At 38.8% G+C, this 12,399-nt stretch overlaps 2 protein-coding genes and 1 pseudogene across 3 annotated transcripts; 1 reads left to right on the plus strand and 2 right to left on the minus strand.

Annotated features, from left to right (window-relative positions):
* Window positions 1-229: 229 nt before the first annotated feature.
* Window positions 230-2,447, minus strand: LOC148575801 (xanthine dehydrogenase 1-like). The gene is made up of 5 exons (XM_088502561.1): window positions 2,433-2,447; window positions 1,105-1,311; window positions 776-848; window positions 386-454; window positions 230-240 (listed from the first exon to the last, which is right to left on the minus strand). The coding sequence occupies exons 1-5, from the start codon at window positions 2,445-2,447 to the stop codon at window positions 230-232; spliced, it is 375 nt and encodes a 124-aa protein (XP_088358687.1).
* LOC107625928 (DNA-directed RNA polymerases II and IV subunit 5A-like) lies at window positions 2,253-4,457 on the minus strand (annotated as a pseudogene). Its single transcript, XR_015902242.1, has 4 exons — window positions 4,378-4,457; window positions 3,836-4,233; window positions 2,699-2,812; window positions 2,253-2,590 (listed from the first exon to the last, which is right to left on the minus strand). The product of XR_015902242.1 is annotated as a DNA-directed RNA polymerases II and IV subunit 5A-like (transcript).
* A 3,700-nt stretch (window positions 4,458-8,157) lies between these two features.
* LOC107646985 (uncharacterized) lies at window positions 8,158-9,246 on the plus strand. Its single transcript, XM_016351126.1, has 3 exons — window positions 8,158-8,413; window positions 8,575-8,679; window positions 8,762-9,246. The coding sequence occupies exons 1-3, from the start codon at window positions 8,158-8,160 to the stop codon at window positions 9,244-9,246; spliced, it is 846 nt and encodes a 281-aa protein (XP_016206612.1).
* Window positions 9,247-12,399: the final 3,153 nt, after the last annotated feature.

Raw genomic sequence — 12,399 nt, forward strand, 5'->3', positions numbered from 1 at the left:
TCCTCAGAGAAGGGGTTATCCAACGTCAGTCTCTCTTTTGGAGGGTTGGCGATTAACAAGTCAGCCGCACTCTGGGACGAGCTTTTGGGATTGCCCTCATCCTGTTTGTTGGCGCTGTTTTGTGCCGACAGCTCGGCCAGTCTCTTGACCTCTGCTTGAAGTTCAACCATCTGGGCCATGAGGTCGGCTTGTGTGAGCTGAGGGACTCCGTTGTCGGCCATACCTATGGTCAGGGTAATCCTGCAAAGAAAGACTTCAAGAGATAGAAATATAGTAGAAATAAGTAGGGTTAGCTTGACTCGGCCCCACGGTGGGCGCCAAATGTTCCGTCCTGAATGATCCGAGGAGTGTGCTTGTCCTTGAGGTCTACTTGGCCTGGACGAACTTATACGCCGGCCGGGGCAAGCGCAGTAACTGGTCCTCAGATATCTCTGAAACACGGCGGCGGGAGTACCTGCAAAAAGCACTCCGACGCTCAAGTAAGAATATGCGCTGATTATAGAAAGGAAAATATAATAATCAGGAGTGAGAGTTGTCTGCCCTGTGGGTTACGTTTCTTTGTATTTTATAGGCGAATAGGGTGGAGTGGCTCCGATGTTTACGGTTTAGAGTTGTTATTAGTATCTTTCTGTTGAGAGGAGTTACCGCCCATTCAGTTTAGTGGATTCTGTTGTTATGGGCCATCCTTGGAAGATGAAGCTGACTCAGCCAGAGGATACTGCGGCCGAGATTATAGGTCGGTTTTAGTTCCGAGAATGTCGTACACATCACAAACCTTGCCCCATTTCTACACCCTCATGGGTAACTAAAACAGTTCCATCTGTATAGACATGAACCAGAGCACCTGCCTACAGTAATTAACAACATATTAATTTAATCATCATCACTAATTTGATAATGCAATGCTATCATAAATAACATAGGAATATAAAGGAAAGTAATGGTTTTAAAGAAAATCATAAAGAACCACAAAATGCGATCAATTTTATTACTCCCCCGAATTCCTTCAACTTTAGTTGAGATCAATTCCCAACCCCCCCCCCCCCTCTTCCCTCTCCTCTTCTTTGCAGCTTTTCTAGTACCATGATTGTAGATGGTAATTACCTGGTTCATAAGCTTTGTTGTAAAGGATATGCCAAACTTAGTTGGAACCATAGCAATGCCACGCTTCTTCCAGCGGTTATGACTATTGAATAAGTCAACTTGTTCACGTGCCTTCACAGAGTCACAGGATAACTTGAGTTCATTCCACAGCTGATGTAGTGTGCAGTGCTCAAGTTGCTGGCCGTAATGTGAAATATATCCTGCTTGCTGAAAATTAATTTGCTGGAAAGAAACTTATGTAGTAAAATTGACAGTAAAAATCCAACATCAAGTGAGGAAATGAGGAATGCACAAACCCACCCATTAGAGAATAAACCAAAATAGTTTGGGATTGAAAATTAATAAGTTATGCATATGTCCTAAATCAATTACTCGTCTGTCCTAAATAAGTGTATTTTTACCAATTTGGAGGATATAAATAGTGCAATTGAAAAATCATAGTAAATAGTGCAATTAAAAAATCAAAGACGAAATTGGAGCACTTCATGAATCTTAAGACCACTTTGAGGTTTTGACACATACTTTTTGGGGGTATAAAATCAGTTTTGTTTTCTCGTAGATAAATTTATCAACATTTTAAATTTTTATGAAAAAATGATAATTTACTCTCAAAACAAATTAATATTATGTTTCCTAAGAATTTATCAAATTAGAAAAAAAAAAAATACATGACAAAAAATAGTATTAACATCTTTTTCTTTTCTTTTTTATCTCTAATACGAAGGACTGAATCTGATCTAAAAGCACAAACACCTGTCAGCCATTCTTAAACTAGTCTAAGTAACTTTAATGATTTAGGACTGAATCTGATCTAAAATCACAAACACCTGTCAGCCATTCTTAAACTAGTCTGAGTAACTTTAATGATTTATAGGTATAACGATCAAATTATGCACAATAACGTAAGTGATAATTGTTTGAGTCATGAAAATCCTAATATTTTTTAACCTAACCGCCAAGTTATAATGACAACATCACGTTAAAATGACATACATAATGAATTGAAAGAAAATATTTTAATTAAAATAGTGGACCCTATTCTGATGTCATTTTATCCGGAATCCGTGTCACCATATTTTCCAATATTCAGAATAACCCACCGATAGCAAGAACGCACAACCAAAAGAATTCGTGCAGTTAAAGACAGGTTTTGCGAAACATTGGAAACCAACCACCGCAGTATAGTGTGTCTTAGTTTGACTACAAAGGTTCAACCATAACTTCTAACTAATAGCAAAAAGAGTAAAGCCAAATGAAAAAGGGTTCTTTATCCTTGTCCATGCTTCTCAAGCTCTCATAAATATCTATCGATAGAGGGCATATGGTACCATAAATATAGTCATGACGTTCAAGGAAATTCTTATACAACAAATCGATAGGTAACATATCTGCCTGCAGTCTCACTTGGCCGGATTATCTTAACAACTTGTCCACGCTTCAATCCATAATATCTTGCAACAGGATCAGTAACTTGAATCCTAGGAAGCTGAGGAAAACCCCATCATAAATATTAGGGTTGAAGTAACATGTTAGTATGTTGCAAGATTTGTAGTACAATTCTAGAATTAAATTTATAAGTCAAAATTAAACATACTTGAGTTTCTTTTACAGTATATCTCTCAATCAAAGTTTTCTTCTCTGCATCAGTAAGTATTTGATGCTCAGGGACAAGAACATGTTCTTTTATGTTGATCAGCAATTCTGCTTCCTACATCAATAGGTTTCTTACAAATTGTAATTGACAAAGAGAAACAACCATATTTCTAGCAACAAAACTAACATAACACAAGGAAATGAAAAAAAAAAAAAGAAAATTTTAACCATTGAAAGGATAACCCAAAGAAATAATTATTAATACACTATTTCCTTTGCACACATATCTCTTGGTGAAAATTTCCAATCGCCAAAAAAAAGATAAAAGAATACGGGTAAATGTGAAGCATAAACAGCTCCCACCATTATGAATTGTATTAATTATCTCTAAGCTTGCAAGACTAAACACAAGGACAATAGTCTCTGACTCCCTATAAAATCCTGTTGTTTATTAATTAGTATGTTCTAAATTCAACACCAAAACTAACAAATTTTATTTTTATAAATGTAGTTTGGATTAGTGATTTCAGGAGAAGTGGAATAGAGTCCAAGGGATTTAATTGGTTTTCATTGTTTGGTTCGACAAAATGAAATAGAGTGGAATTGTTAGTAATAAAATATCAGAAGATTCCATCCTACTCCATCAAACTTTCAATTCTGTTTTCTCAATTTGGGGTTAGTGATGGAACCATATTTTATAAAGAAAAAGAGAATGGAATGTTGGAAATTATTTTAATTAATATTGGGTTTCTATTGATTGTGGGTTATTTTGTTGCTAAAATTGGTTGAAGATAGCTTCAATTCTTGAACCATCATGCTTTATTAAACTTGGGCTCAATAGTCAATAGTGAATACTAGGGTATAATAGTCCAATTGATGAAAACTAGGTCTTTGATGAAACTAAGTTATTATACATTTATCTTATAATCAAATCCCACTTCCACCCTCAATCTCTTCACATATGAATACCCTAAACCCTAACTCATTTCATTCCATTTCTTTAAGCTTACTACACTCTCCTAATACCTACAATCAATGGAAATTGAATCTCCATAGATGTTTCGAGCAATTGTAGAAATTGAATATATGACTCAAGAGGTACATTATAAACTTTATAAACTTATAGGAAAAAACAGACCTGGAAAACCTCCAAGTGAAATTTTGCAGAAACTTCACTAATACAAGTGCGGGCAAATGGTGTTAAATTCTGTTGACAAAACCAAGATAGCCCTGAAAACATTCTCGGAGTTCATTCGATTGGTGTAAGTCTTCAAGGTCTTGACACCAACCTTAGCTTCTTCGGGGAAGAAGACATAGATCTGGTCAGAAGATTTTTCCTTCTTGGATTTGTTGATGACAAGGTCTTCCCTCTTCATGTTCTCGCCATATTTTCTTCTAAATTCTTCTCTACTCATCTTGATCTCGAAGTCCCCAACAAGGTAATCCCTGTCCCTTAGCATCTGCATCACCGTCTTCCTAATTCTATAGAGCCTGTTGATTTCCTCTTCCGACAGAACCATCCTTCTTTTTCTTTCTCTATTCACCAGAAACCAAACAAACAACAAAATATAGGGCATATTATAATGTGAACAAATAGCATATTGATTCGGAAGACATGCACGTTTACGAGATAAGAAAAAATTCGCACTTCAAAATTAGGATTCTGAGAACAAAACTCACAATAAATAATAAAGGGTTGAAAGGGTTGGAAGAAAGGTGATACTCGTAGAGATTTTCTTCGCACAGAGTAGCAGCTGCCTGTCTTCTACATTTGAACGAAAGGATTTATAAAAGCGTGTACACGGGCCAGGCCAGAACAGGTATATACATAATTATTAGAATTGAACTGGTAATTGACCCGATCGTGGTTCAACCAGTGGGTCACGAATTCATCCGATTAACCCGGTCATAATAAAATAAAAATATAAAATTATAAAAATAAAATTAAAATTAAAAGTTAAAAATACATGTCTTCATAAACATATTAATGAAAAACAAATATCAATTTTTAGACATAACTCATCATCTTCATGGGGACGGGAAAGTTTATAAGAGGATGGAGCCCCCTCTTCGGGAGAGATTCCTCTCCGTGCCTCATCGTTAGTGATGAACTCTTCCGAACAGATTTTCTCTCTTACTATTTTGATAGAGGAGACAGCCCACACTGAACACCAACCCAATCTAAAAAAAAGTCTAAAGTGAAATCAATTCGATCATGAAAGTCGGATAGTTTTTATTGCCGCGTTGATCCGACCTACGTTAACAGCTTTCTTCTCTTATTAAATTGTTAGTTACAGGGGCAGACCACTAGAGTGACTCTCTCAATTTAAATAATCAAGAGAGAACAAAATTCATTTGATGATGCTTGTTCTTGAGAACAAACAGAAAAATTCATCTCAGCAACAACAACTTTCAACAACAAATTCAACTCTAATGATTTTCAACAACAAAAATTTGTTAACTGATTATTTCAAAAAGACAAACAAATTCAAGGTTCAATGATAATAATCAGTAACAAATTCAACTTTCATGATTTTTAGCAAAAAAAAAAATTAACTAAATCATTATTCAGCAACACAGCAACAAATTCAAGGTTCAATCGCTAACAAATTGAACTCAGCAATGATTTTCAGCAACAAAAATATTTAGCTAATTAATTATTTGAGGAAGACAGCAACATATTCAAGATTCAGTTACGATAATTAGTAACAAATTCATCTGAGTGATTATTTTCAACAAAAAAAACTAGCTCAGTTATATTTTCAACTACAAATTTCAGTAACAAATTATTCAAGATAACAAATTCATGATGATGATTTTTAGCAACAAAAAAATTAGTTAAGTGATATTTTCAGCTACAAAATCAAAGTGCATTGATGAAAAAGAAAGAACAGGAGAATTTGTTGGAACTCACCAAATCGGGTTTAGGGCTTCTGGTTCCACGAAGGAAGCTGACAGCGGGGAGGAAGCTGACGGCAAGACTCGAAGCAAGAAGACGACAACCACGACCAGCCCAGGACCAGATGCTTCCGCTGCCGGTGACGACGAGCCTAGGAAAGGCGCGCGAGCGACTGAGTACGAGACGGAGATGACTCGCAGAGTGCGACGATCAGCTTCAGTGCGAGACTGAAGGCAGTGAGAGAGACCGGAGACGAGACAGGGGGAGAGCTTGAGTGCGACTATGCGAGATCCAAAGAACCACAGGGAGACAGACGAGAGAGCTCGTGCTTTAATGAGAGAATGACCAGAGGAGAAACATTAAGGGGATAGGGCAAAAGGGTTTTGATGAATGAGAAACGACGTCGTTTCCAAAATTAAAAAAAGTAAGCAGGGCCCGTTCCGAATTTTGAAAACCGACAGGTCAGTTATTTTTATTTTAATAAAAATCGAACGGACCGAACCGATTTTTGCCGAGTTCAATGCTTGAACGGTCTGAAAGGTGGCTGGACTCAACTAAGTGACTGGATTTTTCCTTTAATGACTATGAGTAAAAATATATTCGAACCAAACAAAATATTTTTCTTTTAAGTTAAAGGAGAGACTCGAAGCCAAAATTTCTAAGTAAAAATGAAAAAATTATGCTATTTGAACTATAATTCATTGGTCAATTCAAATATTTTATCATATCCATTTTATTGAGTTAAAATATGATACATTAACTTGTTTGCTTAATATTAAATACCTTGCTATGAATTATATTTATAAATTCCTTTTAATGAATTAAATTTATAATATATATTCTTGAGAATGTATGAAGTGCTTTTACCTTTACTTTTATTTTCTTAAGCAACTGAAGTCACTTGGAGTTAAATCCCATTTTTGTTCATTGCGACGTGAAGAGCTTCAATTTTATACTGATTTGTTGATAATATTATTTATCTACCATTAGATTGAATTGAACTTTTTTTTTTCAGTATTGGATTGAATTGAAATTATACTAGTTTGCTTTTGGTGAATGAGCACTTCTACAGTTCTACTGCCCTTGTGTTTATTCGAAAATGTTTTCCTTAAACGTTTTCTAGCCTTCAAGCTTAAAATCATTACGAATGTTGAATGTACTTATAAATGAAGATTAAAAAAATAAAGGGAAGAACCTGAGAATAAAGCCCAAATTATATAAATTGGTAAATAAACGGAGCCTAGACCAATTGGTCCACATTATCCCACAGTAAGACCATAATAAGTCCAAAAATTTTGGGTCACACTGCTTTGGTTCTTTCTGATGTATCTCAATGTGCTCCCTAGTGGGGGCATAAACAAGTTTTCTTTATTATAACATTTTATCGACTTTTTTATCTAAATAAATAAAAAAAATATATTATTTTTCTAAATACGCATGGTTGAAAACTTTTATGAAAATGCGTAGCATAGAAATGGTTTAAGGCTCCAATTTAATGATGACACCCTTTCGTGTCAGTAATCCATGATGTTGATGGCGTCCACAAAATGGGTTGCTCATGGATGGCAGACACGAATTGGAGCAGCAGGGTCAATCCAAGGGGGCAGACGCGAATTGGTTCCAATTCAATGGTACTCCACACAAAATGGAGCAACTAAGTTGTGTCGCTTGCAAAATGGTGTATGGATTTCGCTATATAAATGGCTGTGGCTACTAGTGTGCTACCATACTTGGAAATCGTTGTTGTTCTACGGTGTATTCCATCTCCAAAATCTCTCTTCCATCTTTTCACTTTCTTTCTAAAATACGGTAGTTTGTAGTTTTGTTGTGCTTATGACTTCTGAAAATATCTATATCATCGTCTATCCAAATGGAGAAATTTCCCATACATCTGAAGGTATTACATTTGTTTGTGACATCCACTCTGGATAATGATCCCGCCCCAAACATCATTGCAAGAGCTGAAATTTTTTATTCTCATGAATACTGGTATGGTCGGAAAGAAGGAAATCACGAAGTTGACTTATAGGATGCCAGTTGCAATTGCCAACTCGTTTGCATATCAAAAAATACAGATTAAATCTGACCAATATGTTTCGATGATGTTTTCTTATCATCGCAGCATTGGAAGTATCTACTCGTTGGAACTATGTGTGAATCTCCAAGATGTTGGTAGAAGCTCCTCTAGTTCCAATAATGTGGAGCAGGTTAGAAATTTTGGTACGGCCGATTTCATGCCCTTGCAAGAAATTGTTAGAGCTCGTAGTCCCACCTTTAACGCCTTTGTGACACCGGGACAAAATATAGGAAATTGTCATGCACGTTCCTCCCCTTCCAACCGTGTTGCATCCCTAAAAGGTATTGTTGATGGGTTGGCAGACACTTCTGATGAAGATGAGATTGAAGATGATAGTGGTGAAGAAGCATAAGTGGTTCCTGAAACCCAACCGCTTTATCGCGAAAGGGATCTTCCGATTCGTGCCAAATCGGTTGGTGTGGCGGAGGGTGATGGTGTATCCAGCGGTACTCCAGGCTACTATCTGTCTTTAAATCTTGGAGCAATGAACTCGACGATCGCTGAAGACAGACCGAGCAACTATGCTTTGTCAGGTGAGATGGAGTTGGAGGTTGGGTTGAAGTTTCTCAATAGAGAAATAGTGATGCTTGCTATCAAGAACCACAACATCCATAGAACTGCAAAATACAAGGTGGTAGAGTCAGATCAAACTCGGTATGTATGTCGATGCAAGCAGTTTGGGGACCAATGTCGTTGGATGGTACGGGTTGGGTTATTCAAAAAATACGAAGGGCCTCACAGTTGTTTGGCAAGCTCGATGTCGCAAGATCATGCTTAATTTGATAGTAACATCATCTGCTAGCATATATTCCCCATGGTCCATGCAGATGCGACTATTTGCATAAAGGAGTTGCAAGGATCAGTCAAATCGGCATATGGATATAAGGTTTCTTACAAAAAGGTTTGACACGCAAAGCAGGAGGCAATTGCAAAATTTATGGTGATTGGGAGGAGTCATACGACCAGCTGCAAAGATATTTCAACGCATTGCAAGTTTTCGTTCCAGGTATTTTTGGCAATTCAAAGTTATGTTATGGTATAATTTGTAGTCCTTTCGGTGTGATACTAATTAAGCATAATCATCTCAGGTACAATCGTTGACCTGCAAACACGACCGTACTATGTAGCCAACACATTGGATTGTGACAGCGTCATGTTTCATAAGGTTTTTTGGTCGTTTCTGTCGTTTGTTGAAGCCTTTAAGCACTGTAAGCCAATGGCCTCAGTTGATGGAACACACTTGTATGGTAAGTATACAGGGACCTTGTTGATGGGCATAGCGCAGGACGGGAATAACAACATTCTGCCCATTGCTTTTGCAATTGTCGAAAGGGAGAATACTGACTCGTGGTACTTTTTCCTTACCAACCTCAAGAGACATATAGCGATTCAACCAGGAATATTGCTTATCTCTGATCGGCATGCAGCAATAAAGGTTGTTTTAAAGCGGGATGGGTGTGGATGGAAACACAATGTGAACTTTGTGAGACATATTGCCTCTAACTTTACAACAAGTTTCAAGAGTAAGAAAGCCAAAAGACACCTGGTCAATGTGGCATATTCTAAAACATAAGAGCAGGCGTAATACAACCTGGAGTTAATTAGTAGCGAGGATCCGGTCACATCTCCGCAAATGATGGCTTGGATCTGAGGGACGTCGATACGGTCACATGACAACCAATCTGTCGGAGTGTATCAACTCTGTCCTCAAGGGAACTCGTAACCTCCCAGTGTGTGTAATTGTGAAGTCGACCCACCATCATCTTAATGCATTATTTGTCAACAAGGGTCAACAGGCACAAGCACAGATCACATGCGGTCAAGTTTTTTCGCAATTCCTACAGAAAGCGATACTGGCAAACAGAGAGAGAATTGCCCAAATGCTTGTGATGTCGTATGATAGGGCTACTTTAATCTTCACCGTCGATGAGATAGCGGCCGTCGGGGTGCAGTCTCGGTTCAGGGTTTACTAAAACATCACAGATGTGACTGTGGATACTTCTAGGCGTTGCGCTATCCATGTGCTCATGCTTTATCTGCATGTGCACATGCAAGACTTGATTGGCAGCGTTATGTCGCGACAGTGTATCGTGTTGAGAACATCATCCGAGTTTACCAGATGGAATTTCCACCGTTGCCAAACGAGGAGCTGTGGCCTCCATATGAAGGCCAATGAGTCGTTCCCAACCCCCATCTCCGACGTACAATGGAAGGACGTCCGGTATCGACAAGGATCAGGAATGAGATGGACGAGGTTGAGCTGGGACTTAGAAAGCGATGCAGACTTTGCAAGCAACCCGGTCATACCAGACGGAACTGTCCGCACATTTCTTCTACTTAGTATTGCATGTTTCCTACTATTGTTATTATTTTAACTCGCTTTTTATTTTACATTGTATCAAATTATGTTTATGTTGGTGTTACATCCCATTTCAATGTTAATAACTAAGAATGTTCGATAAGCAACCCTGATTACAAAAATGTGGAAACAACATACGACAACAACTAAATAAAATAGACACACATGAAACAAAACTAACTTAAGCGAAATGAAACAACGCAAGGCAACGCAAAGTACATGAAACTAAATACTACAGAGGAACAACTAATGGTGCTCGTGTCCCAATCTCCCATCTGTTCCACATGAAAGAGCTTGAATGTCACGACGAGAATGACCTGCATCAGCCTCCTCCACGGCATGATCAGCCCCTGCATAAGAAAGATGACGGCATTGCATCAAGGAGACATCGTACGGTCGGAGAGATGATCCGGCAGTGTCACCGATAGATGCAGACCTCCTTCTCACAATAGTTGGGTGTGGGTTGGTATCGGACCATGGAAGGTCCAGTCCAAGATCTGTAGGTGTATACGGTGATGGCTGCTGAGGGATGAAATGGTCTAAACCGTCAAACAAAAAAGAGAAGTTTGTCCAACCAACTCTGTCCATGGAATCAATCAAGTCTTGTGTACCACACCCTTGGGATGAACCACAAACCTCGTAGCTATTCTAGTATGGCATAACCTGCTGCATGGAAGATGGCTGAGGGGGGGTCTCCTACCACGAATGGTTGAGGGTAGTAGTAATTCCCACGAAATTGAGCTTGTTGCGGTGTACCCTGGTGTCCAACCTCTGCCTCATCAAGTGGTCAGTCTTGTGCCGAAAACTCTGCCTCTTCATACCCTACCTCAGCATCACCGTCATGTCTTTCTCGGTGCGTATGTTGGCACCTACGATCTTGTGGAACAGCAGGTAACCTTACCATGGGTGCTCTTCCTTACTTTGTTGGGGCACCTACAGGAATGTCGTCACCCTGTGAATCATGCAATGCATCAGGCGCAGACAAAAACCTCTAGATTCTGTTACAGTACCACCTATAGTAATCTTGGCTGGGACGCAAGGTGTCTGCACGATCAATTCGCAGACGATATACCTCAGTACAACAACTAGCCCATACCTCAAACCAAGTTGATAGGCAGATGGGCCACCAGCCATCGTCGTTGGGGCCGATTATCGGTGGAAGGTATCGATATTCAAGGGAGGGTTGGGTGGTCTTTGTTTTCCCCTAAATTAATGCAACACTTTGTCTTTGTTAAGAATCTCAATCCACTTGAATAATATTAGCGGCACAACCGCAGTGTAAAAATCTTCATGTGGGTGGCTGAGAAATTCCGTGAACACTCTGGACAGAAAACGAGGATCCATGTACGGCAACCAATTAAACTACACGCAAAGGTATCCACGTCAACACATGTTAAGACAAACACAATGAATAAAATTCAATAAAGCCTAAACCCTACCTCATCCACTTGTAGGTTGTCCAACCTCTGGCGGTGCCTCAGTAGGCATTGCTCAGCGTAGTCTTTCTGTCCCTTCTTACCCGCCCACCTGATGAAAAATCACAACGTGCAAATAAGTTGTATATTCAACAATAAAGTAAAATTTAAGACGTTACAACACTAAACATGATATGCCATATGATACCACACCTTATAGCTAATGGAAAACTATACAGCGTCGTCACATTTGGTGCCTAGAATAATAGCCTGTAATATATCCAAGACATTAACAACGTATGACAGCCAGCCATACCTTCCACATTGTAATCAGTTGCCAAGCACATGGCTCGATAACCAAAAAAGAAATGCGCTACCCCAACTATAAATACTGATGGCATCAAAATCGGCCAAAAGAGGAAGATAACGAACGTGGACTGTATTGTTGGCCTTATTCGACAGTAGCACGCCTCCCAACAAATACAGAATGTAACAACGGGCATACTGAATTAGGGCATTATCTGGTAAGTCAAACGGCATATGTTGAAGACGAGCTCTAAGCCACTTCAACTTTATGTTGAACTTCGTTATCCCTATATGCCCGGCTGGAACATTGCCAATAAGTTCTTGGCACCATTGCCATATATCTCTCTAGTGAAACTTACTCCATGATCTTAGAGTACCACTCACAGGCTCGCCATCAATAGGTAACCCTAACTGCATTGCAACATCCTCTAGTGTTATGGTACACTCACCCTAGGAGAGGTGAAATGTGTGCATTTCGGGATGCCATCTTTTGACAAAGATACTTATCAATGGATTGTCATACTTGAAACGCTTTATTGACGAAGCATAATAAAATCCTAATTGTCGTAGATAAGGTTCAAGCCTCTGCCACCTGATCTCCATGCTTGAATCTGGCGGATCTGACGTGAAAACATCAACAAGTGTG

The sequence above is a fragment of the Arachis ipaensis genome, chromosome B1 (assembly GCF_059453495.1).
Source record: "Arachis ipaensis isolate K30076 ecotype BB chromosome B1, ASM5945349v1, whole genome shotgun sequence".
Taxonomy (NCBI): Eukaryota; Viridiplantae; Streptophyta; class Magnoliopsida; order Fabales; family Fabaceae; genus Arachis; species Arachis ipaensis.

Excerpts from the sequence above, each read along its gene's own strand:
- LOC148575801 (XM_088502561.1), bottom strand. Across the intron at positions 849-1,104 it reads CAACAAAGCTTATGAACCAG|GCAGGTGCTCTGGTTCATGT; the intron begins GTAATTACCATC and ends TAATTACTGTAG. Across the intron at positions 455-775 it reads GGGTGTAGAAATGGGGCAAG|GTACTCCCGCCGCCGTGTTT; the intron begins GTTTGTGATGTG and ends TGCTTTTTGCAG.
- LOC107646985 (XM_016351126.1), top strand. The coding sequence starts at position 8,158 with ATGAACTCGACGATCGCTGAAGACAGACCGAGCAACTATGCTTTGTCA. Across the intron at positions 8,414-8,574 it reads AAAATACGAAGGGCCTCACA|GTTTGACACGCAAAGCAGGA; the intron begins GTTGTTTGGCAA and ends TCTTACAAAAAG. Across the intron at positions 8,680-8,761 it reads ATTGCAAGTTTTCGTTCCAG|GTACAATCGTTGACCTGCAA; the intron begins GTATTTTTGGCA and ends TAATCATCTCAG.